Genomic DNA, 25,222 nt, shown 5'->3' with positions numbered 1-25,222 from the left:
TTATTTGATAAAGTGAGTGTCCAGAACTGTGTTGGGAAGAGGTGTTCTCTGATGCAAATCAGCATTTCTGTCTCCACACTGTTCATCTGGCCTTCAAATACAAATTGTCCCCCAGTGCCATCTTTGATGATCTGTGAGGATGGCAGGCAGTTGTCCGTGTGTATGTTCAGTGCACCGTTGGCTGGGTAAAAGTTCCCTGTGCATTTTGGTTTGTCCTTCCATTCATTTCCCTTCATCTCCCCACTTCATTTATTTATCCCCAGCCCCCTCCGCCCCACCCCAAGAAGTCGAGTGTGTAAGCACCAGCTCCACCACCATCCGGGTAAGTTGGGTGCCACCGCCCGCCCAGAGCCGCAATGGGGTCATCACCCAGTACTCCATTGCCTACCAGGCAGTGGAAGGAGATGACAACACCAAGCATGTGGTGGATGGCATTGGACGGGAGCATTCCAGCTGGGAGATCAAGGACCTGGAGAAATGGACGGAATACAAGGTGTGGGTAAGGGCTCACACCGATGTGGGGCCAGGACCGGAGAGCATCCCCGTGCACGTGCGCACTGACGAGGATGGTAGGTGCTGCTGAAGAGCTCCTTCACTTACTGCCGTGGGTTAACCAGGACTCTCCTAACTGAGTTGCTGGAAAGCAGGGGAAAGGGAGCAGGGACATTCACCTGGGAGCACCTTTCAAGCAGGACCAGAGGCTGTCAGGGGCAGTGCTCCAGGAGCGGATCTCAACAGTTGCCCTGGAGTGGGGTTGGGGAATTGTGTTGCTGGCCCTTGGTCTGCCTCCAGGTTTTGTCAGATATCCCATGGTGGCCCTTCAGGGTCCTGTTTGTGTCAGCAGTGCTACCTCTGCATGCAGGGAGGCATTCTTTGCTTTCCATTGTGGTTTTATAGTGGATGGTGGTGGATTCCTTTTTATTGAAGGTAGAATGAGTCTCCCAACCAAAGGCTTCTCTTGTGAGATGAGGACTTAAAGTTTACTTGTTGACCTGAAATCCAGCAAACTAAAGAGGGGGAAAGTAATCCATTTGAAAGTTGTAGATACTGCAGGAAAGCTGCTTCCTGCTCCAGCTTCCAGGCAAGCCACAGCTTATATAAAGCTGCTCTTCCACTCAAGAGTCAGAATACCACACGTACAGAGCACTTTACTGGATACGACAGCTTTAAAGAGAAATTGCTTTGTATTAGCAGGGCTGTCAGTTATGTCATCATGATTTAAGCCATTTCCTTTGAAAGTGCCAGAGCTCAGGGTGACAGTAGGAGCTCCCGTGGCTTCATGCTGACCCAAGAAGGCTGCAGATTTAATGGGAGAAGAAAGAGATGGAGCGTCCAGGCAAGGAAAGCATGATCTCTGCATTGCCCAATCGGTGCAGGAAATTGAAACCAGACATGTTACAGTTTCCCTAAATGGGCTGCCGCTGTCCCCCATGTCTCCATGGCTCTGAAAGTGGCGTCTGGGAATGCTTGCTGACTGCATTCCTGGGCTAGCAAACACATCTGTGTGTGTCCTGCTGCCTATATTGTTTGCTTCAATTCTCATTCAGCAGAATTGTAGCCCAGGGGAAGCTGTTACCCCAGAAATGTCGCAACAAGCTCTCTCAGTTAATTTTTGGGCACCATGGTTGGACATTCCAGCTTAGCTGTCAGGAGTGATTTTATATTCCTCTGACATGCTGATGCTCAGTAGATACCCATGATGAAGGAATAAGAAATGTTAAACTGTGGTCTGAAAACAAATTGAACTTTCCCTGTTTGGATCTCAGATGCAGCACGTGTCTCCCATAGTGGGGTAGGACAGAGTTCCTCGAAACACTGTGGTCTGCTCACATTCACATCTTTTTGTGTCCCTGCAACATCCCCATACCATGTCCTGCCGAGCCTCCCGCCTTCTCATGCCAGCAGAGCTTGACACACAGCTTCTGTCTGGTTCTCAGGGAGGATCTTGTTTTCCGCTTGGACTCCCAGCTGTGTGTGTGGGCAGGTGTCTTGCCAGGGCAGGAGAGCCCTGTGGCTTGTGCAAGGTCACTGCACTAAGTGAATTGTGGATTACAGCCTAGGCTGCTCCAGGCAGAAGGGGGTAACTGTTCAAGCACAGCCCCCTCCATTCCCACACCTTGAGTTGGCCTCATGGTGCTAAAATGCTCTGTTCCTCCTTTCTCTATTTTATTAAATTATCTACAATTACGAAGGACATCTGGGAAAAAATAATGAATTGCCCTGCAGCTTAAAAACTCTGCTTACCTGCTGGGTAGCTGTTTCTTCCCATTTAGTTGGTTGAAATAGCAATATTCATTACATCTGCTTGTCAGGTATCCATCCCTAATTATCTAATACTGATTTCTTGCTGTGCTGAGAATTGGGGCATATGAGGTTCCAAACCTCCGGATTTTCCCAGGGCAGTGGAAGGTGAAAAGGGTCCTGCAGATGAGGTGATAGGATGAAGCCCAGGTCCTTCACTTGGTACTGGGCACTTGGCATCAGTATCCTCCACAGAGAGTGCACACCTCTACTCCCAGCTGCTTCAGCTGGAAGGAGCTTTCCAGGAGCAGCTGAGAAGCTAATTTTTTAGAATTGACATTTTTGTCACAGTCAATGCAAGAGCAAAATATAATAAGGAGGTAATTTTTCCAAATGGTAAATAGGGTATAAATACATTTTTAACGGGCCTCACCTTGCAAGAAAATTGATATTTTCTGGGCAGTGTAATTTTTCATTTTATTATCAAAAAGCATTCAACTAGCCATGCATGAAATACAGTCCCCAGAGCTGTCACAATCCCCACAGGCCCCTTTATCTGGCTGAGTTCAGTGACTGCTGTCTCTGAGCTCTGGGTTATTGTTTTAGGATGGTGCTTTTCCCCCTCATTAACCTCTCACTGTCACAGGGGAAGAGCACGTGTGTGCTCTGGCTGGTGGCAGGTACCAGGGCTCCCTGCAAACCAGACTCAGCACCCCATCATGCTACCTGGAACTGTTGGACTTGGTTTAGATGGGTCTGAGAGAAGGTAGTGTGTCAGGCAAGATGCAAAGAAGTCTTTAAATCCCCTGCCTGTGCCCCAGGGCACCCTGAGCTGCAGGGGTCACCATATTCTTTATATTCTTGTATTTTTCCTTGCTCCCCTATTGCTGGAGATGAGAGAGATAGATGGACGTTGGGTCTGATTCAGCACACTGACTTCTATTAGGGGTGCTCTTCAAATTACAATTATGTTCTTTCCTACTGAGAGTAGCAAAAGGGAAGGGGGCAGGGATGGGTCATGCTGAAAGACTGCAGTGTGTTGTCCTGGGTAGGTGCACGAAGCTTGTACCAGCGGGGCCATCCTGGTAGTGAGGTGGGGGAAAGGTAGCAGAGGAGTGAGAGGTGGTGACAGTGATTGTGTGGTACCTGCTAACTGTTGTCCCGTGTGTGTTGCAGTGCCCAGTGCCCCACCGCGAAAGGTGGAGGTGGAGTCTGTGAATTCGACTGCCATCCGGGTGAGCTGGAAGCTGCCCATCTCCAACAAGCAGCATGGGCAGATCCGCGGGTATCAGGTTACCTATGTGAAGCTGGAAAACAACGAGCCCCGAGGGCAGCCAGTGATCAAGGACGTGATGCTGTCAGAAGCACAGGTACGGTGTGGGGACCACCTGATGGTGGGCATGGCACCTTCCCTCTGCAGAGCGCAGGCTGACTGGATCCTGGTATTTCTGGGCCTCCTTTTGCAGTTCCAGAGCATGGGACTCAGCCTGCCTGAGCAAGGCAAACAGTTTCTCTTTAAACTGTGGCTTAAACATGGGTAAAAAATTTAATCAGGAAAGGTTTATTGTAGAAAATATGATGTATTGGATGACGTTCCTCTCTTAATCCTTCTCTAATATATACCTGTCTGCCTGCCACATCCTGTGCAGACTCCAGCTGGAGCAAACTGCACTTTGCCAGTCCATTTATAAATGGTCAGAAAGTTTTAAATAAGCCTTGAGTCTGTTTCTTTTGTGATGTTGATTATATTTAGGGCAAAGCATCTTTCTTGATAGCATCCACCTGGGTGCTACCTGCTTGTGGGGCATGGAGGTTGCTCTGCACCCAGCACAGCATGCCAGGCAGAACTGCACTCCTGGGTCAGCAAAGCCTCCCATCCCTCCTATTTTTGCAGGGCAGGGATTTGATGTTGCGTTGCTTCTTGAAACAAAACTGTACGTGAAGCCAGCTTAGTCTGGGAAAGGCTGGGGAGGAAGACAAAAAATGAGGTAGAGGCCCACATCCCCTGTAAATGACTTTGTCCTCTGCAATCCCCATACAACAATCTGCTCACACTTAGCTGATCTCCTGGATACCTCACTGGCTGTGAGCTGCAGCCCTCTTCCCACGCACTGCTCCAGGCATGGCTGCACGCTCTGCACAGCCCAGGAATGCATAGTTGCCTCTTTCCCAAGGTCCAGGGAAGTTTTTGGTGCCCCTTGTGCAATGAAATAGAACTCTTCTTTGGAGCAGGGGTCCTTCATCCTGGATGACCCATGCTGTTCTCAACTAAGATAATCGTATAAATGAAGAACAGGATCTGCTGCTGTTGGAAGCAACAAGGAATCGATTCAGAGCTGGCTTGCTTGAATGATGCCCAGTATAAATACTGGAGAGCTGCAACGATTAATTGATCTGTCTCCTGAATGCAGCTGTGAATCATTTATGCGTTTGTCAGTGGGCAATGCAGAGGCAGCTTTACTCCCCATTCATATTCCGAAGGATAGAACTCAGTAATAATGTGGAAGGGGAAAACTTTAAAAAGAGAAAGACTTTGAGGGTCCTTGCATCTCTGTTTATGTTTCAGATGTTGCTTTGTTTCAATAGTTAGAGAAGCTGCTTACTCCCCTTTAGTTATGCCAGAAGAATGTAATCTTCTATGTTGTTAGAACAACAGGCTGTGTTGTTCAGCTGGAGTTTGGAGTTAATGTGTTGGTCCCAAGCGTAGGTGGGTGAAGTTGGCAATGTTTTTCTTCTTGGTGTTTTCAAATATTTTATGCTTGCCCAGCCAGTTCTGCTTTCACTCCTTACTCATGCATTTCAGAGAGAGAAATCCCATGCTGATGTGCAGAATGAGGATGCCAGAAACTTTTGAAGGAGTGCTGGATTTTGCATTAGTTTGAATGTGTGCATCAAGGAGGCAAGTTCCTAGAAGTTTCCTGGCCTGCCAGGCCACTTGCCAGTCTTCCATATTTGGTAAATTTATGTGGGAAAGTTCTTGGTTTCTGTGGTATTTTTTCCTGCTGTGTATAGTGCTGAACTCATCCACTGATGACTTTTGGGTAGAAGTGAAAATGATAGTTGCAGAGTTGCAGACTACTCTGTAAGAGTCATGTCACTCTTGGGATAAACTAATGACAACCCTGCAGGGAAGAGGTTTCACTGACTTGGTAGAAGAGATCTCTATTTCGCAAAAGAGTGAGAAGCCAGGCATGACCTGTGCTTGTGATGAACTACATCTGCTCCAGATGCTGAAGAACCCTGTAAGAGCTGCCATCTTTCAGTACAGCAGTGCGTGTCTTTGCAAACAGCCAGATGAAACTTTAACGAGTAGTCCTGGAAGAGTTATTTTCTATGAAAGAAAACAAAATATACACTGGAAAACCTGCCCCTGAAGGTCACAGGATGAAGATGGCCACAGTTCAGTGCTCATAAGCACTCACAAACATTTATGCCAGTGCACAGGGAGAGAATAAATGGATTGAAAATCTTGGAGTCAGAGAAGAAAATCTCTGGGCAGGTAGACAGAGCCACTCCTCCTGCCTAGCTAGGCTGTCTGCTGATTTGAGTAAGTATGTGCCACATAATCTGCTTCCTGCAGACAGTGTGAAGACACTGATACTAAAGCTGACTCATGACTTTTCCTTATTGAAGATGAGAAATGGAAAGAGAGTAAACGAAGATGAAAGGAGAAAGGCAAGGGAACAGAGATGTTAGCTATGCAAATAATATGGATTCTGAGCTTTCAAAACCGTTTGAGCAGAAAGGACTAAAATATCGGCAGAGACGTAGGGGCCCTGTGCTGGAGAGATCACATTTTATTTTACAGCCTCCTGCCTGGGCAGAGTAATCAGTTGTTAAGAAGGTCCTGTGATGGAGCTGAGGCCTCTCCCTCCCCTCTGTGGCTGTGCCTGTGACTGATTACCTCTGTCAGGATTCTGTGTGCCTTCCAGTGTGAGCTCTAACCTCCCACTGATAGCCTGATGGACAAGCAAATGTGACCCTACCCCGTGGAGGAGCTCCCAGGGTGTGTGCAGCTGCAGAGCTGGATCAGGTACCTGCAGCCTGTCTTGCCCAGGCCATGCCTGTCACGGCTCAGCCGGGTCCTGTGGTGGGTGATGGCAGAAGATTCGTCTCTGTGCCATGGGTATTGTGTAAAGCACATCCAAGCACCAGAGAGGGCTTTTGAAAGGAGCCCAGTGCAGGAGCTGCACTCCACCACTACTTCAAGTCCTCACCAGCTCAAGGTAGTGAAGGATAGCAGGGCCATGGGACACAAGCTTGGCAGAGGCCCACCTCATTTCCTTGGTCTGCAGTCTCTGGGCAGCTGCTGCGTGTTAGGAGGGACAGTGGGCTTGAACCCCTCCACCTCTGCAGATCCAACCTTGCCAAAAAACTTTGTAGGGCTGGCTGGGGACAGCTGGCTACACAGAGGTCAGGCTTTGTGGAGAAGAGTCTCCTGCCACCTTCTCCTCCTGCTGTGCAAACAGTCATGGCACAGGAAAGGTCCGTGCTGCCCACAAGAAGGACTGCAGGCTCACAGGAGGGTGGTGTGGCCTCTGCAGGCAGCACTTCACCAACCAGCATGCAAACTGAGTGCACATCCCACCAGCGTGCTCCAGAAGAGCAGGAAGAAGAAATGGCAATCACTTCAAGCTATTGGATCGAGATCAAAGGAGAAAGCAGAGACTTAGTTCTCCCTGAGCAGTATCTACCCCAGGCACAACACAGAGGAATTTACAGCCTCCTTCTTTCATTGCGTGATAGTCAAGGACCTTCCTCTGAATGTACTTGGAACATCTCATGTGTGTATACTTGTCTGCTTGTCTAGGTGAGAGTCTGGCATGGAGGTGGGATGTTCTCTGCTTCCTAAGTGGAACAAAACTGTAAGGCATCATCCAAGAGGCACTTCAGTAAAGGACCAAGGTGAAGTTCTGATGCCCTCAGACCCCTCTGCATCTCATTGACTGAGTGCCTGAGTTTATGTCTCAGTTCCACTGTTGCACCACAGTCACTGAAGCAGAGAGGAGAAGGATCTGCAGGAAAACCAATATTGGCTTCCCAAAGCTGGGACTGGTGAGGGCTGGAATCTGTCTTTGCAAGAGCCTTGGTCAGGGAAAACAGCCATTCCCTGGTGAGACATGACTATGCTGTGTTGAAGTGTAAAATGAAACATTAAAGCATTGCAGCTGCCATAAATACACACTGTTAGCTTTAGCACTTCCCAGAGCCATCCTGCCTCATGCACACATCCCTCTCTCAGTTCTTTTTATGACTGCTCCTGGGCTTTTCAGATCAATTTGTCTTATTGACCAACCTTAAACAGTTAAGAAGCAATTGGGCTAGTTTAAGGAAGGAAATGTTTTGATCTGTAGATTAAATTTTCGTAATGAAACTGAATTTCTACCAAGGTATTTATGGAGGCCTGGCTTTTCACAGTTGTTACTCCAGCACAGATCTCAAGGCAGTTTTTGCACTCTGGTCTAATGCAAGATTAAAGTCCTCTGAAACATTAGAGCAAACAGAGTTTGAACTTTAAACACGTGGTTTAAAATCCTAGGGCGTGATAAACTCCCTGCTATGGTGAGAGAGGCCTCCTGAGCCTAGCTCTGCTCTGTTGTTCCTTGCAGTGAGGTGTCTCATTCTGCTCCTGTAGCTACACAGAAGCAGGCTGGGATTTTCCCCAGCTTCTACCCACCAGGGACATGCTTTTGTCGAAGTGAGTACCAGGCCTCAGATCCCTCCTATGGCAGAACTTCTGCCAGCTTTAGATCAGCAGGGTGGAGTGTGTGGCTGTTGACCGTGGTGTGGGCTGGCTGGCATGGGTGGGACATAAATAGCAATGACTTGGGTTCAGCTAAGTGTGCAGCAGTGGAAATGGCACTGAGATGGGAGAGCCTTTAGTGACCATAATACTTAGTGAGGGTCTTGGCTTTATAAAACGTATTTAGGGGCAACTTGACCTCTTTGCTGAAATTTACTGTTAAGATGGTTTAGGGGATAATTCTACTGGAGTCTCATGGCATCTGAGAAGTGAGCTACAATAAAATCCTAGAGGAACATTTCTCTAACAGCTTCTTCTCTCTGAATTTAGAGAATAAAATAGCAAATATTTTGAAAGTATGCCATGTATTTTACTGCTGAGGTGCGTACTATGCCACTGTGATAGGCTGCAGCCTTCAAAAGCCACCTCAAATAGTCTGAGTTCAAAAGGCAACTTGTATCTTTGATGCCTTTTAGTGATTCTGTTGCACTTGCAGATTCCCAAACACTCCAGGGTCCTGAGGAAGTTGGTATCTGAGCGGTTTCACAGCTGGCAGGTCAGGCTCAGAAGCAAGGTTTGCCAGGGCTCACACTGTGTGTGAATCAGGGGCTATAATACCAATCTTCACTTTCATTTCTGCGCTTGAACCCATGGACTGGTGCTTCCTCCAGGCAGATTTAGTAACGTGAGCTGTAGCACATCACCTTGACTGAGAGTTCTGTGTGATCTCTGCCAGCCTTCCTTTGGTGCACCAACCACAAAGAGCACTGCTGTGGGCAGGCAGGCAGCAGCCAGGCTCTACTCTCTCACCACCCCAATGCAGCTTTGATGCTCCTACAACCCCAAAACCGACCAGAAGAGTTCAGAGCCTGTATTGAACTACCATGACCAGGAATCCCTCTGAGCTGTTGGTGAGAAATAGTTTGTGTAGAAGCTTTCCCTGCAGGGCTGCTATTGCCAAATGAGTGCTGTTTGTGTAATTGGGAGTGAGAAGCTGTTCCCTCAGTACATGCACAAGTTTGAGCCTCTCTGCAAGCCACGCACCACTGTTGGAGAGGAGCAGCTTAGTTTGAAGCTTCTCTTGCCCTGTTGATGACAGATGACACTTTTCAGTTTTCTGAAGTCCCCAGTGCATTTTCTTGCAAATGGTACAGGAAAAAGAAGCTCTAGAAATGCTGCATTGGTGCTTCCCTGCAAAGAGTGCCTCTGGTTTGTGTGTTGAAGTCTTTGGTTCTCAACAAGAGATGATGGCTGGAGGATCACTAGAACAGAAACTGGAGATTAGGCAGCAGAACTGTTGTGACTTGTGGGGCAGCAGTCACCCTCAGAGCCTAGGTGGTACAACCTATCTCTTCTTGCTTCTGCTCATGGAAAAGGCAGAAAAATGCAAACAAACCAGAAGGAGAAAGTATTGCTAGGTGCAAAAAGTAAAGGGTGACCTCTCCACCCAAGTGAGAAGGAAGCTCTTTGTCTGTTTGTGTGAATGATCTCAGACTCATTGCGCAGGCTAGCGGCATGTTAAAAATTGCTCTATGCCATTTCTTCCCTTGGCACAGCCTGTGTCAAGTGACCCTCTGTGTATAAGTGTTGTAATTCCCCCAACCCAGTTCTGCTAACCCCTGCTGTTGTCATTGTCATCCCTTTCCTACACGTTGCCCCTTAAAATTCTGTGTCTCCATTTTTCTCTCCTCCTTCCTTTCTCCCTCGTCAGTGGAGAGCTGAGGACTCCGTCGACCATGTAAGTACCACTTGTGTGCATTCCAGGTTGGAAGAGAGGGGTTTGGTAAATCGATTTGTGAATTTTGTAGACGCAGTACTGTCAAAACATTCCTTTCACTCCCTTAATGAGGCTGGAGAGTTACATTGTGAAACCTTCCACAAGCAGCAAATCCAGAGAAAATTGGCATTTAGATTGCTCCTAAATGTAGAAAAGCAATTGACATTTCCTATAATCTGTATTTCCAGCTTGTTGCAGTGCAGTTTCAGGTAGGTTCAAGAGATCGACTCAGGAGGCTCATCCTGCAATAGTTGGCCCACCAAGTTATGTGGTAAAATTAGATACATAATCTTTAAACCACATTGATCGTAGTCATGAGAAATAACCTACACCCTCAACCATGACCTTTGGTTGAAACACAGATAGTAATAAGAAAACAATCACATTTAAACAGTTAAATTCAATTCTTCCCCACATAATTCTGAGATATAAATTTGGAGGAACAAACTAGAAAATGACCTTTTTAGAGTCAGCAATTCAATTACGTGCCCTACTGTGAGCTTCCCCAGCACGATGCATTTCTCCTCCTGCTTTATACGGAGCATTCTTGCTCGGAGTGGCTTTGTCATGACAGCACTGTGTTTGCATTATGCAATCAGACCTTCTTTCATCCATCCCTTGTCTCTCTCCCCTCCTCCCAGCTTGCTTGCTTTGCTCCCGGTGGCATGCTTTTGCGTGAGAATTTCTCTTTGCATGGGTTTGGGAGGAGCGAATTCTCTTGGGATGTTCAGAGTCTGCAGGTTTTGTGAGAGTGCTTCCCCGCGGGTCCATTGGCACCGGTCGGACTGTGCGGCCACTCACCCGCACACACGATCTGCTGCAGGGGCGGAGGTGCGATCGGACTCTGGTTCACACGGTGATTTTGGCAGGGTTCTTGTTGGTGCTTGTTGATACTTCTCTGGGCTGGCTGGTTCTGCGATGGTAACGTGGTGATTTTGATGAGTAAGCCTGGGCAGGTAACCTGAACCAGCAGCACTGACTGGAAATCAGCAGGTTCAATAGCATGGGTGTTTGTGTGAGTGAGTGATGGGAGAGTGGCTGCGCTCTGAGAACAACCACAGGCACACCTCGTACCCCTCAAGCTGGCAAGGATCCCCCAGGCAGGGGTCAGACCCCTGGAGCAGCTCCTTACAGTGCCCATGCTGCCTGTTCTCAGCAGCTCAAACTTAACCCTCTCTATCTCTGCTCCTCTCCTTGTCTGAAGGGGTAAAAGAAACAAAGTGGAGCCTCTGCCTCCTTTCCAAAAGCTTCCCCAGCCCCGTCTCCAGCCTGCTCATCCCTTGCTCCCTGACCCAATGAGTTATTAGTGCTAGTGGCCCAGACACTCCCAGAGCACCCCCAGACAAGCTCTGCTCAGGGGTACCTGCCCAAGCTGCTGGGAGCTGCTGAGCTCGCTGTGCTCAGTCGTTTGCAGGCCTGGCCAGCCAGGCTTGGCATCAGTCACACTGCTGCTGGAGGCCAGGAGGGTGGAGCGGTGCTCCTCTCTTTGATCTCAAATTGAAGTGTGGAGCCGTGCCCTCCTCCTGCCCAGAGGAAGCCAGAGCATGCAAGGATGCACTCCATGAGTCCGCCCCCTCCCAGACCTCCCACAATGCAGGTTTTCCCTCCAGGTCTTGCCAGGGCCTTGCACTGACCCATCCCAGCCCTGCAACCCAGTGCCTGGCAAGGAGGGCGAACACAATGCTTGGAGATGCAGGTGCTCTCTGCCCGGGGCCCCCCACCCCTGCACTGCCTCCCTGTGCTCCCCATGGCTCTGCTACAACAGACAACTTTAAAAACCCTGGAATTAGCCCCCAAGAGATTCTCATAGCCAGGTGAACTGCCTTTTGCTCTGGTTCACAGCTTCATAGTCCTCTTACTTAGCTTTCACACAGGACCATATCTGGATCAGATCTCCTTCTTGGCAGAAGCCGTGGGAGAGCACAGCTGCTGACATGGGTTGCTGGTGGGTCCCTAGAAAGGCTAAGTGTTAAAGGCAGGGGTTGAAATGAGGCAGGTGAGTGTTGGAGTGGCAGCAGTTGTTTGCTGGCTCTGTGAAACATGTGTGTTTGAGCACGAAGCATGAGTGTGAGCCGGGGAGTGTTGCCAGTGTGTGGCTGTTGGAGACCCTGGTGCCTTCCTTTGGCTCATTCCAGTAACAAGTATTTGCTCTTCTCGTTTGCCTCCTCTCTGCCTCGCGAATGCGCTCCCAGGAGACAGTCATTGGAGGCCTGCTGCCAGAAACCACCTACTCCGTCACAGTTGCTGCCTACACCACCAAAGGAGATGGTGCCCGCAGCAAGCCCAAAGTCATCACCACCACAGGGGCAGGTGAGTGTGGGGAGCAGGTTTTACAGCCTCGTAGGGGTGGTGGCAAAACCTCCCAGGAGGTGCGTGGGGAGTATGGCCAAAGCCAGGAGGAAGCAAGAGGGTTGGAGATGCTGCAGAGGTACAAACTCTTGTGATCTTCAGCCCATACTGAACAGGCTTTGCCACTGGATCACCTGAGCAAAGTGCAGCAAACAGATGGAGAAATGCTACCAGGGCTGGTGAGAGAGCAGTGAAACTCATGGGTCTGAGCTCATCTGCATAGTCCAGAGACCTGGGAAGAGGAAGCCTGAAAGTCCAGGCCCTTCCTCAGCTTTGGAGTCCTGGCCTGTCCTCACCTTGTTACTTTAGGCAAGTGCCATTTCTTGCTTCCTGTGGTGACTGCAGTGCTGCCTGGAAGGGCCCCTGGCAAGAGGGCTCCTAAGAGGTGCTTCTCAGTTCTCCTCTGCCATTGATACTGCTTATATGGCTGAGCCTGGCTGCTCCAAGAGCCATGGTAAAACCTGGAATGCAACAAATCTGCCATAGAAGTGCTACAGACACAAATTCTAGGTCCTGGTGATCCCAGCCAGTTTGGTTCTGCTGTCTCAGTAGGATCGTGCCTGCGCCTGGAGCAGGGGCACCCAGGAGTCATCTGGCACTTCCCTCCAGGTGCGGTCAAGCTTGCCTTTGGCAGTGGTACCAACTAGTTGATATTGTCTTGTCCACTCACTAGCCTGTCCTACAACCAGTAATCCTGCTGCTTCCTCACACCAGCCACAGCAACAGTATTTACCACTTACTATGGGAATGCAGCTTGTGCAAACTGGGAGTATTTGTTCCTGGTGCTTTTAAACAAGGAACAGCTTGCTATCTCCTCTGTGCTGCATATGGGGAGCTCCAGAGGTAGTTTCCACTGTCACAGTCTCAACTGCTGTCTCTCTGGTGGCTTGCCATGATGTATTTTCTGTTCATCAAATTGCTACAGCTGTCCTATAAACAGGAAGAGCTTCCTAAATATCCCAGTGTTGTACTGTAAACCACAGTGGATCTTCTTCCCATGCTGTGATACACATTTTAAGGTTAATATTTGGAATCAGCTTTGAAAATACTATGTCCCTTAATACTAGCTGCTGTTAGCCATTGTATTATTAGTGCAAGGAGGATTACACTGGCAATGGGAATGTAATTGTATGTCTTAAATACCTGCAAAACCGCCCTCAGGGCCTTTGTACAGGCACAATTGCAGGCATGACCTCAAAGGGAAGCGTTTGTGTCGCCCTCTGATGGCAAAAAGGGGGCATAATTCTGGCAAATACACTTTTGTGCTCGTCTGTGGGCTCGTTCATTTCAAAAAGCAGCAAGGATTTTTAACTAGGTTTGGTTGCAATCCTGGTTTTGTTTTTCCTCTTTCATATCTGTGGCCATATGCCTTTGATTCTGAGGATCTTCCCTGTCAGTTGATTTGTTTACAAATCTGAGCTGATGTGAAGACGTGTCCTTTTTTTAACTGAAGGAGATCAAGGTTTTAAACCATCAATTTAAAGCCATCAGTTCCTAACCAGTGACGGCAACACCCCTTGACTTGTGCAGCATAAGCAAAAATCCTGTGGAACGCTTGTGTTCACCTCTCCCATCGACACTGACATCACGAATCTGCTTCTCAACTAAACCAAAGTATATTCTGATGGCACACAGCCCACCCAGCTCTGCTCGCTGCCTCTGCAGATGGTAAAACTGCAAGGTTTCAGCATGAAATTTGTCTGCCTCCAGACAGACCAGGGCGCTGGAACTGGGCTTCAGGGTGTCTGCTGTGGTACAGTGCATCAGGGCCAGCACGGCCATGCTGTGCACTGGCTGGAGTGTCTGAAGACCACTGATTGGGAGGACAGGATTCAGATCTTCTCTGAGATAAATGTGATGCTTTGAGGTACCTTAAACGTTTCCTGTAAAAGGGGAGGAATTTTGGGGCTGGATATGGCTGAATTTATTTCCAGTTTAAATGGCAGCACGTGGGAAAATGGCAACCAAGAGCTGGCAGGCTCCAGCTTCTCTCACCACCGGATTAGGGTCATTCTGCCTCTATCCCTGTGAATTGTCTGTCATCCTCTTCACCCTGTTGTCTGAACTTTCCCACTTTCCTCAATCCTCACGGACTGAGCAGCACAGAAGCGATCCTTCCTTCCCCTCCTCCCAGGCTATCGATGGTCATTGTGTGTTTATGTTGCAGTCCCGGGGAAGCCCACCATGATGATTAGCACGACAGCCATGAACACAGCCCTCATCCAGTGGCACCCACCCAAGGAGATGGTAGGGGAGCTGCTGGGTTACCGGCTGCAGTACAGACGTCTGGATGAGGAAAAAATGAACACAATAGACTTTGGGAAGAGAGACCATCACTACACAGTGACTAACCTGCACAAGGGGGCCACATACCTCTTCAAATTGTCTGCCAAGAACAGAGCTGGCCCAGGAGAGGAGTTTGAGAAGGAGATCACAACTGCTGAAGATGTGCCAAGCGGCTTCCCACAGAACCTGCGTGTGGTGGGTCTCACCACTTCCACCACAGAAGTTGCTTGGGACCCCCCGGTCTTGGCAGAAAGGAACGGCAAGATCGTCAACTACACAGTGGTATACAGGGACATAAATAGCCAGCAGGACCTGGTTAACATCACCAAGGACACGAGTATCACTTTGACTTATTTGAAACCTGATACCACTTACGACATCAAAGTAAGGGCCCGCACCAATAAGGGGGCTGGGCCACTCAGCCCCAGCATCCAGTCCCGGACCATGCCTGTAGAGCAAGGTAAGTGCCCCTCTAACAAACCCTAACAGGAAGCTCTGCCTCCAGGACAGAAACCTTTGCTTTGGTTCATGAGGCTTCACTCCCCTCTGCTCTGACTGTTGTGATCAGGTACTGTGTGGCTCCCTAGTCTAAAACTAGTTCAGTGAGGAAAAGCTCAGCAAAGATTTTCTAAATTTGCCATTTGGGGGGAGAGGGATACCTTAATTGCATCCACAGGCACACTTGGATGTTTTATCTGTGCATGAAAAGCTTTTGCTTGAATGGAGCAGGTGGCTGAGTAGGATCATCTGCAGATCCAGTACCTGAATAACACTGCTGCTTGATCATGATGAAGGGCCAAGGGAGTGTGAGTAGAGTGGGGATAGAGAAAGGCTGCAGTTCAGCCTACAACTTGATTTCTGTGATGGTGAAAAGTATAGTCAAAAAGCAGAACTCCTCTGGAGACTGTAGACTTGGTAAAAGGCTGCTGCTGTCTTCTCCTCATTTCTTACTTCTCTGCCGTAGCTGAACTCTTTGACCTGTGCTGCTGAGTTAGACAAAGAGACTTGGAGTCGAGCTGCCGCCTGGCTCCCTCCTGACTCGGCTTTACAGTGCTCGAATATCTTGTTTTTTATTTCAGTGTTTGCTAAGAACTTCCGTGTCAATGCCGTCATGAAAACATCTGTGTTGCTGAGCTGGGAAGTGCCTGACTCCTATAAATCTACAGTGCCTTTTAAGGTAAGAGTGGGATTTGGAAGACAGGAAGCTCCACCTGTAGCAGTGAGCAGGAAAGCAGCATCAGCTGGGTCCTATCGGTCAGGCTCACCACTGTAGCTCCATGATGGTGGTCACACAAGCTTGTCCTCATGCCTGACATGGAGCTGAGGTGTGAAAAGTTATAAATTTGGTTTAATCACAAGAAATTAGCAGGACAAAACGGTCTGAAAACTATCCAGTGAATAAAACCAAGAATAACTCCTTGTAAACATGTCCTGTCTCAAACACCCATATTACCTTTATGAGTTACTTCAGAGCATCAGGGCAGATGCATAATCTCAGGGAGTGAAGGGAAGAAGCATCATCAGACTTCCTGAAGGTCTTACAGGTGTCAGCAGCACAAAATGTGTCAGTACAGAGGGAACGCTGCAGAAATGCTGCTTTTTTTTCACCAGTACAGTTTTGGAAGTGGTCTTCCAGCTGGCTGCAGACAGCACTGATGACCCTGCCTTCCTACTCTTGTCAGACTCCCAGTACTTGTCACTTACGTGCGTAAAAGACTGGAGTTTGTAGATCCCAATGCCGTTTTTCTCCATTAAGAAACAATACCGACATGTCACATCATTGAAGATAATCTTCCCAGTCTCAACACCAATCTGCTGCTTCTGCAAAGGTGCCAGGGTGGAAGCAGTGTGACTTCTCTTTCTCCTTGCATGTGCCCCCTGCCATGCTGTGCCTAAAGTGCAAATACAAGGCCTGCATGAGCAGTGTGGGATCCGTGGCAAGGGGAATGAGAGGAAATCTTGAACTGCATCCACATCAAAGTGTGTGAGCACCTCCCCTTCCTTGTTACTAACTCTCCTTGTTTTAAACCCTGAAGCTGAATTACCTTGATCAATAGCAGGCACTTGTTAACATACAGTTTAGCTGAAGCAGACAAGGCTTTTGTGAAGACCTTGTGGTATTCAAAGCTCTCCCAGATGTAGGGTGCATTAGGATCAGTGTTCAGACATCTGGCTGCAAGGAGCTTCACAGAGCCCTGTTACTTGGCACTCTGCTGCAGAACCAGTGTGCTTCATTTTGCCTTGTCTTGTGGCACAAAGCCCTCATCGCTGTGTGACAGCGCAGTGCTGGAAAGGGACAGTGTGACCCTTGGAGCATTGCTGCCGCACAGGGATGTGGACTAGTTGGAGGTAGCCAGGAGCCAGGAATGTAATGCTGATGCCCTGTCTGTCTCCTCTCCTAGCTGCATAGCTGTGATTGCTCTCACATGGTGACTCAGGGTCTGCCCCTGCTGCAGGTTAACCCTTGGCTGACACGGGAGATGGCATTAGCTATTTGCTGACTTCAGAGCAGTCATGCAAACCAGAGTGGTAGAGGGATATGTCTCTAATAGTGCCTTCTTTTTATTAATATTCCCAGACTTGCAGGCACAAGTGAGTCAAGGCCAGGAGCTAAGAGGGTCAGCTCTAACTTGTTGATTGTGCCAGTTGAAAGAAATCCTTAACCTTAAGGATTTTATGTTTTTATAAACAAGGTTCACCTCTCTCCTCTAATTTAGGCACATGGGATACTGAGACCAGAGACTAATACTGTAACTAGCATAGCAGATAAATCTCCATGGGAACAATTAGTATTATCTACTCTTGATAAACAGTCTCATGCTAAATCTATGTCCCAAAGGGTGTCATATTCTACTTTAACAGATTTAATTAAAGTAGATATTGTTCCGACAATGAATAGTGAGGCACAGGAAGGACTGGTGCTTTTTCTTATTAGAGAATGAACTGAGACCTTAAGATTTTTCATTGCTACCAAATCAATAATGAAGTTTTGAGATCTCTTTGGGGAATTTTCACAGCTTCTTCTGGTCCAGGAGATAAATTCTTTGTAAAATGTTGCCCAGCAGTTGTGGTGAAGCAGAGGCAGTATTCCTTTTTTTTATTCCACCTGCAGAAAGCTGCTCTGGAGCTTTCATGGGAAGTGCAAGATAGATATGACCTTCTCCTTGGGGAAAGGGCATTTTCCTGAGATATATTCTTCAACTTAAGAGTGGGACAGAGGATATATTGGTTAAAGGCACTATTGCAAGGTATTTTAGAAATGGGGAGAAGGACCAGCGTGTTTTGAAAATTATAATGATACAAGTTTGGAAATAACCCCTGAGAATGCTGGGCAGTGCTTTCTTTCTGTCCAGTGTGTCCCATGGAATGTAGTACTTACTCCTACCTGCAAATACTCCAGCCTTGTTTACTTCTCCATCAGGTTGTTATCTTTCCCAGTGTTGCACACTGTGTGTCTTTTCATCTTTAGTTCCATACATCCTGTACTGCCTTGAAATCAAGCATGAGACCTTCAGCAGTGACATTTGGACCCACCTAGCTTTGCAGATCTTCTCCTGTGAGTAGGAGCAGCACAGATGACATTTTACAGCAAGCTGTGGGCTAGTCAGCACTGTTTGGCAGTTCAGAACCCTTGGGCCAGATTTGCTGCTGACTCTGGTAGTTACCAGTGGGCCATGATGCAACCTCTAAATAGCATTCCTGCTTGAGCTTCTGGGCATCTTCCAGCTGCACATGAATGACTGTTTCTGAGCCCTTACATCAGTGTAAGGTTTATGTAGAGGCCTTAACTAATGGTGCATAACATTTGAGAAGACAATGTGTTGTGTCAGGTAAAGGGATGTAGAACTGCTTCAACAGCTGTGAAAAGGAGGGATGGCAGAGAATGCTTCAGGAAAGCATTGCAAATGCCAATTTCACTGTCTTTGGATGCAAATTCATGTGCACGGCAATAAAAATCATTATCTGATGTCAGCACTGAATCAGAGGCTGTGTCCTGGCCAGTTACAGTGCAGAGCAAGCAGGGAAACTCTGAACTGAAATGTTTACCATCTCTTCTGCCTCCTCTTGCTCTAGGAAAATAGCCCTGTCCCCAGCACATGCTCATGTGCAGGCAGTTGGTGGGTGTCTTCCCTAGAGCACACTGAGAAGCAGTTTGTGATGCCTTTATTAGGGAAGAATTCATAATGAGAAATCTTATCCAAGAGGCAGCAGAACTCTGTGGGCTTTTCATCCTTTCAGCATAGGTTTTAATGTTGGAAGTTTGATTTTGTTCAAATCTCTGTGTGAGCACATGAAGGAGAGATCTGGCTGCTTCCCCAGGACACACCCTGACTTACTGGCATCTGGTATCTAGACCTGTACTATTGCAATGTCATTTGAAGGGGTGATGCTGGTCCAGACAGAAAAGCTGCTAAGATGATTTGAAGTCTAGTAGTCCTGTCTTTGGTGTGCTTCTTCTGTGTCAAAGCAGCTACTTATCTGATATTCCAGTGCTGCAAGAAGCATGTCTTCATTTTGATTTTTCACTCATTTTAGCACTCAGCTGATGTACATGTCTTTGGAGAAAGGGATAAAAACCCAGGAGAAAATACCTGGAGGAGTCACAATGGAAAACAATTCCCTCTGGCTGTTCTGCTGTGCTGCCTTTGACAGCCTTTGCCATATGTGGAGCAGCAGCAGGGCCTTTGTCCTTGCAAACCTGTTACTTTAGTTACTTGGGGCTTACTTTTGCAGTCCATTCCTGAAAACTGAAGCATGTCAACAAATGAGATTGATTGCATCTCTTCTCCATTGCTGGCTTCTCTCTGCTGCTGTTAGTCTTTTCTCAACAGCAAAAAAGCTGGAGATCTTTTCCTATCCTGACCTCCATGCAAAGTGACATGAAGAGGATTGAAGCATGCTGTGGGTATTGCTGTTTGGATAATACAAAAGCTGAGCTGCAAATTCCAGGCCTCTGCTATTGCCAGTTTTTGGCATGCTATGTCCCTCCACCAGGATTATGTCAGGAATCCAACACTCTCCTGCCATGCTGGACAGTCACCTGGTGCAGAGAAATATGCTGTTTTTTCACAGCTGGGACACGGCCTGTGGCCTCTCTAGCTGTCTACACCCCATTTGTCTCTGTCTCTGGGAACTGTGTGAGTTTTTGCTTTGCAGAGGCAGCAGCCAGGGTTTTGGATAAGGAGTTGTTCCAGCAGGATCAGGATCAAGGTTCCCAGAGTAGATGGGCTGTTGGGTGCAGCTAATCCAGCAGTGCTCATGGCTTCTGGGGGAAGGTGGAGGTCCCACATATCTACAACAGGGCATTCATTGAGAAATATTAGCTGAGAGGTCCACGGAAGCTGGTGGTGGGGGGGCTGCCCCCAGTTCTGCCCTGCCCTGCTGACAGCCCCTCGCTGCAGGCACAGCAGGGAAAAGCAGCTCCGACCTCGTGCCCACGGCTGTGGCGCCAGCATCTGTTGCCATGACGACAGGGTGTCACACCTGCAGAGCCGCCGCTCTGGGTACCAATTTGTGAGCCCTGTGCCAGATTTGTCAGATCATTGGTGAGGCGTGTCACCCCCCGGTCACCTTGCTGGGAGGGGGATGATCTGCATTGAGCATCCAACCAGGCATCAGCTGGTAAACATGGGAGTAACACCAATTTACAGCAGACAGGATTTTACACCACAAGCCTTTTGCATATTGTAGCCTTGTGAGACAAGAGACAAAGATCCATTCATTTCCACGCAGGAGCAAAGCACAGCCATCTGGATCCCTCCCCCAAGTAAAAGTGCTGAAAACCAGTGCGTGTGCCACCACCAGCCTCACTGCTGGCCCTGGCCACCCAGGCTGAGATGACCCCTCTCTGCTCCATCACTGCGAGGCACAGAGAGCTCACCCTCTGCTGAGGGTTGCTCTTCTTTAGCTAAAGATTTATGGCTGTTTACAAAGCACAGAGTAGCCAAAACACCTGAGGGAGGGCCCAGAGCCAAACTGTCATCTCCAGAGCTGCTATTTTGAGTGTGTGTTTGCAGCAGCAGCTGTCAGCTGCATGAACATGTCCTTTTCCTGTTTCAGATTCTGTACAATAGCCAGAGTGTGGAGGTGGATGGCCACTCGATGAAGAAACTCATAAGTGACCTCCAGCCAGACACGGACTATTCTTTTGTGCTAATGAACCGTGGGAGCAGTGCAGGGGGGCTCCAGCACCTCGTCTCAATCCGCACTGCTCCTGATGTCCTGCAAAGCAAACCCATCGCCACAAACAAGTACATCCAGGAAGGAAAATTCACACTAACTCTTCCCAAAGTGCAGACCACTGTGCCAGTTCGGTACGTGCCATCCCTGGGTGGAGAAGGCAGGATGGGGGACTAGGAGTGGGGAGACAAAGGCAGGGCAGACCTCTGCCAACATTCAGATTTTGTAACCTGGGAGTGAATTTCCAAGCAGGCTGTGGTACAGAGGCAGCAATTTACCCGTAACATGGAATCACGGTCTTGGCTCTTTCTGAGCAAATATTGATGTGTAATAAAATTAAGACAATTCTCTGACAGTTTGCCCTCACCCTGGTGGGTATACACTAGATGCTACTAGCAAAAATACAGTTGAGGATCAGGAGGGACTTTCTCTGACACTGTGTAATATCCTTTAAATAAATAATGCCTAAAGCCTCAAGGAGATTAAAAAAGCGAGTTTGTGGAAGTCTTATTCGTTACTGTGGTATCCCTGTGCTGAAGCACAATTTCCCCAGGGTTCTTGCTCCAATCCGATTATATAAATGTCCTTCTCACAGCTCCTACACCACCCTCTGGAACCCAGTCTGTAGATCTTCATTATCCTAATGAGTGCTAATGGCAGTATTCTCTTTTCTGATGCAGCTGGAAAGCAGCCTTTTCCTTACTGAGCCCTTTTGCTGCTTAAAGGGCAGGGAAAGGAGTAGGTCATCCTTGAGTCATGAGACACATATTTTTGGTGACCTTCCAGAGAGATGGCTCAGGGTCCAGTGCTTACACTTCCTTCCTTCCCAGGTGGTACTACATCGTGGTTGTGCCAGCAGACCAGAGCACCAGCACCCTGACTGCTCGGTGGAGAACGCCTGATGAGATGGAGCTGGACCAGGTAGGAACCTGTAGCAGCTGCTGTGATGGAAGTGATTGCCAAGCAGCCCAGCACACTTTGGCCAGGCTTCCTGGGCAGGATGCAACAACACAGGTGCAGGCTGCACATCAGAGATGGGGGCTGTGGGATGGGTGCCCACAGACTTTGTTCATGACACCATGTAGGAAGGAGGCTGGAGTCAAACTGAGGAGAAGCCACCTTCCAGAATGTACCACCTTAGGAGACCAGACTTGAGTGTCTCAGAGCTCTGGTCAGGACAGATCCTGTCACAGGTTGTACAGTCCTTGCAGCCTTTTTCAGATGAAATGACCATGCTAATATTGAAAACAAACTAGGAGAGAAAATTACTGGTTTCAGTTTATTAAGTTTTTTTGTCAGGAGGCTTTTCCCTCTCTGGACAGGACCTAAGCCTGCAGTGTAGATAAAGAGTTTGTGCTTTTATCTACAAAACCTGCAAAGCTCCCTTCACACTTGCTTGTTAAAGGCTTTGAGCATTCACCAGCCATTACCCCAAGATGAAGCTTGTCCTGTGCCAGGAGGCATGGAACATGTGCAGGTGTCAGCAGACTCCCACACAAGGGCTTTGTGGGCTCTTTATTCCCCTCCCACACCACCACCCCCAAACTGTGAAAGAAAAAACCCAAGAAATCATGCACAGAAAGATCCATGAAGAGAACACAGTTGCAAGCTTGAAGCACTCAGAAATGGCAAATGGTTATAAGCTCTAAGTCAGCCCTTGGCTTTATTTACATGATCACACAGTTGTTTTTGTGAGGTTCCAGTGTATTTGTGGTTCTCTTCGGCAAATTAAGCACAACTGTGTGATGGAGAGCCATCACCCATAGGTCTCCTGCATATTTTCATTGCAGAAGTTTTCCAGGCTCAAAGATGTCGCAAGAAAAAGACCACCATGAGGAAGGTTGCTTTGGTTTTCACTTTAGATGGTTGAAAGTTATCAAAAGAACTAACTTCTGTCTCATCCAGCCTTAGGCAAATTATTTAAGCCAAAATTTTCATTAGCAGCCAGTGTCTTGCATTGTGATTTTTTTGGGTACTTAGTTTGAGATCCTGGAGCTCTCATTTGCAAAGCCTAAGCATCCTCAGCTGCAGAGAAAGTCAATAGGAGCTGGATACAGTCACTGCTATAAAGAAAATACCAAGTTTTCTTGAAAAAAAAAACAAGCTGATGTCTTTTCAATTTGACATTCAAATTTAGTGGATATTTTTTACATTAATGTTGCAGTGTTTCTGTTCTCTGTCTGTAAAATTGGGATAATCACTTTTATCTTGACTCATATGGGTGTTTGGAAGATAAGATCATTAATGTTTGTGAAGTACTTGTAATAGTACAGTGATCAGCACCATAGAAAAGCCCATGAGGAAATTACTAATTTTGTCTTCAGAGTTGGATTTGAATAGTAAGCAATAAACAAGGCCTCAGGCTGCATAATGCAAAGAAGAAAACAAAATGTGAAGTATCTGCCCTTTGATTAAGCACTGTCTGTCCTGTGTATTGAACAAAGCAGGGAACTTAGAGAAAAGACAGTCTGTGACTCTGCAGTAAGGGTGCAGCACAATGCACGTATAAAAGACAGCTGAATTCATTTTGCACGGGCAATATTAATTTCCTAATTTTTCAGAGTCTGAACTTTGCAGGCCTAGCAGTTTTCTGATGCAGTTTTTTGCTGTGTGTTACATGTAGAAGTGGCAGAAGCCTCCAGCAGCTGTACCACAACTGGAGCCCTCTGGTTTTGTGTACATGCAGGTAGAGCTGTACTTTCTGCCCCAAAGAGCTCAGCTGTACTCTCAGCCAGGTGCAAGAGATGGGTGTAGGAAGAAAATTCCACACTCTGAAAACTATCTTTCTGCTTTTTCCCCTCGGGTTACAGTGACATGTGTGAAACTAAGATTTCTCCAGCCTCTTGTTTGGTTTTTTTTTTGGTGGTGTTTTTTTTTGTTTTGTTTTGTTTTTGTTTTTGTTTTGTTTGGTTTGTTTTTTGGTTTGGTTTGGGTTTTTTTTTGTTGGTTGGTTGGTTGGTTGGTTGGTTGGTTGGTTGGTTGGTTGGTTTGGGTTTGGGTTTTGGGGGGTTTTGTGGCGGGGGGTGGTTTTTTGGGTTTTTTGGGTTTTTTTCTGGTGATACTATAATGACAAGGTAGAGTTTTCCTAAATTGCTTCTGTGTGAGTCTGATAAGAGGACGAGGATGGACTGTCAGGGGGAAAGAATGAGGGGTTTTTTCTTCCCCAGCTTCTCTTCAGGGGGAGTAAGCCCAGCTTACAGTGTACATCACTGTCCCTAGCCCTCTGATGTTCCCCGTCTGCCCTGACACTGTTGCATTGATAGATTTCTGTGTGAAATGTATTTCATCCCTTCTTCATTTTGAATTAGAATTTTTCTTCTGAACTTGATGTTCATTTTTATTCATTGGGGAAAAAAAAAGATGTTTAAACATTTGAGAGTCATTCTTAGCAGTGCAATTGGATTTTTGTGCATTATATCCTTTTTCATGAATTTGTGACTATGAAATTTGCCATTTTTACCCTGAACATTCCATGAAATCTGTTACCATTCTGTGTGGTTTAAATGAAGCTCTGCCTGCAGCACAGCAGCAGGTGGGATGCAGAGGCACTGACAGGAGGGAAAGACCCAGCAAATGTCACTTCTCCCCTAAACATCGGCATCAGCTGTAATTCACATCCAGTGTCTGTGGAGAGTGTGAGTTGCTGTGCAGACCAATAATCAGGCCACAGAACATGGCTTGGCTCCCTCACAGCCCATTGGGACACATAACTCAGGGGGACAGTCACAGCCAGGCTGTCTCAGCCCTAACATTTACCATGTCAGCTTCCCAGCACTCAGGATGCTTCCAAAGTTGAGATCCTAGTGGAGACTCTTGCAGTGAGGTTCTGCAGACAGATGCCCCGCAATGCCTAAATGGATAAGATTTGCCTCTGGTTCCTTAGTACCACCAGATACAAATCAAACCCCGTTACCTTCTCCTGCCTTCCCTTCACCCCCGCTGAGTGTTTCAGGCAGTAAGGTGACAGCGTAAGGCAGTGTGATGCTGTCAGCAGTAGTGATGGCACCTTGTTTGTCCCCAGCTGCTCGAGGCCATAAGCCAAGGGAGTCAGAGCAGACGGCAGCGACGCCAGGCAGACAGACTCAAGCCCTACATCGCTGCTCAAGTGGATGTGCTGCCTGAGACCTTCACCCTGGGGGATGAGAAGAACTACAAAGGTTTCTACAACAAGCCTCTGTCTCAAGACCTGAGCTATCGCTGCTTCGTGCTGGCCTCGCTGGAGGATGGGGACACGGTAAGGACTTTCTGAGGGGCACACAGCTGAGCTGGGCTCAGTGCAGGCAGGGTGAGCACAGCCTGTCCTAGCAGAGCTGAGCTGAGCTCAGTGCAGGCAGGGTGAGCAATTGCTGCAAGGCAGGATGACAGAGATTTCTGTGAAGGGAGGAGGGAGGCTGCATCGCTGAGCTGAACAAGCTGAGGTGGCCATGGGAATTGACTTGATAAATGGTGTTTTTGGAGGGAAATGGCACTGTGTGTTCCACATAACAGATGAGAGTAGAGGACAGTGTCAGCACACACGTTCTGCACAAGCTCAGTTGTGGCTTGCTGGGCTGTGCTCAGAGCAGAGCTTGGCACATGACTGGGGTGGGTTCTCATTCTGCTTTGGTTCAAGTAAGCATCTGTAGAAAACAGTCCACAAAATCCTG

At 47.8% G+C, this 25,222-nt stretch overlaps 1 protein-coding gene across 20 annotated transcripts in view; it reads left to right on the top strand.

Moving 5' to 3' along the window:
- Positions 1-25,222, top strand: part of PTPRF (protein tyrosine phosphatase receptor type F) — a 378,262-nt gene that overhangs the window by 315,008 nt on the left and 38,032 nt on the right. For 9 of the 20 annotated variants that reach the window (XM_033067370.1, XM_033067369.1, XM_033067379.2 and 6 more), the window contains 9 exons: positions 264-569; positions 3,418-3,611; positions 9,696-9,722; positions 11,954-12,071; positions 14,278-14,856; positions 15,476-15,573; positions 20,457-20,710; positions 21,407-21,497; positions 24,598-24,810. In XM_033067370.1, coding sequence (XP_032923261.1) covers positions 264-569; positions 3,418-3,611; positions 9,696-9,722; positions 11,954-12,071; positions 14,278-14,856; positions 15,476-15,573; positions 20,457-20,710; positions 21,407-21,497; positions 24,598-24,810 — 1,880 coding nt within the window. The remainder of the gene's footprint in view (positions 1-263; positions 570-3,417; positions 3,612-9,695; positions 9,723-11,953; positions 12,072-14,277; positions 14,857-15,475; positions 15,574-20,456; positions 20,711-21,406; positions 21,498-24,597; positions 24,811-25,222) is intronic. The other 11 variants (XM_033067388.2, XM_033067387.2, XM_033067386.2 and 8 more) reach the window with 6 other exon arrangements.

This window comes from Catharus ustulatus, chromosome 9 (genome assembly GCF_009819885.2).
Source record: "Catharus ustulatus isolate bCatUst1 chromosome 9, bCatUst1.pri.v2, whole genome shotgun sequence".
Lineage (NCBI taxonomy): Eukaryota > Metazoa > Chordata > Aves > Passeriformes > Turdidae > Catharus > Catharus ustulatus.
Note: the sequence above shows the minus strand (reverse complement) of the source record. Positions and strands in the feature narration are given on the sequence as shown.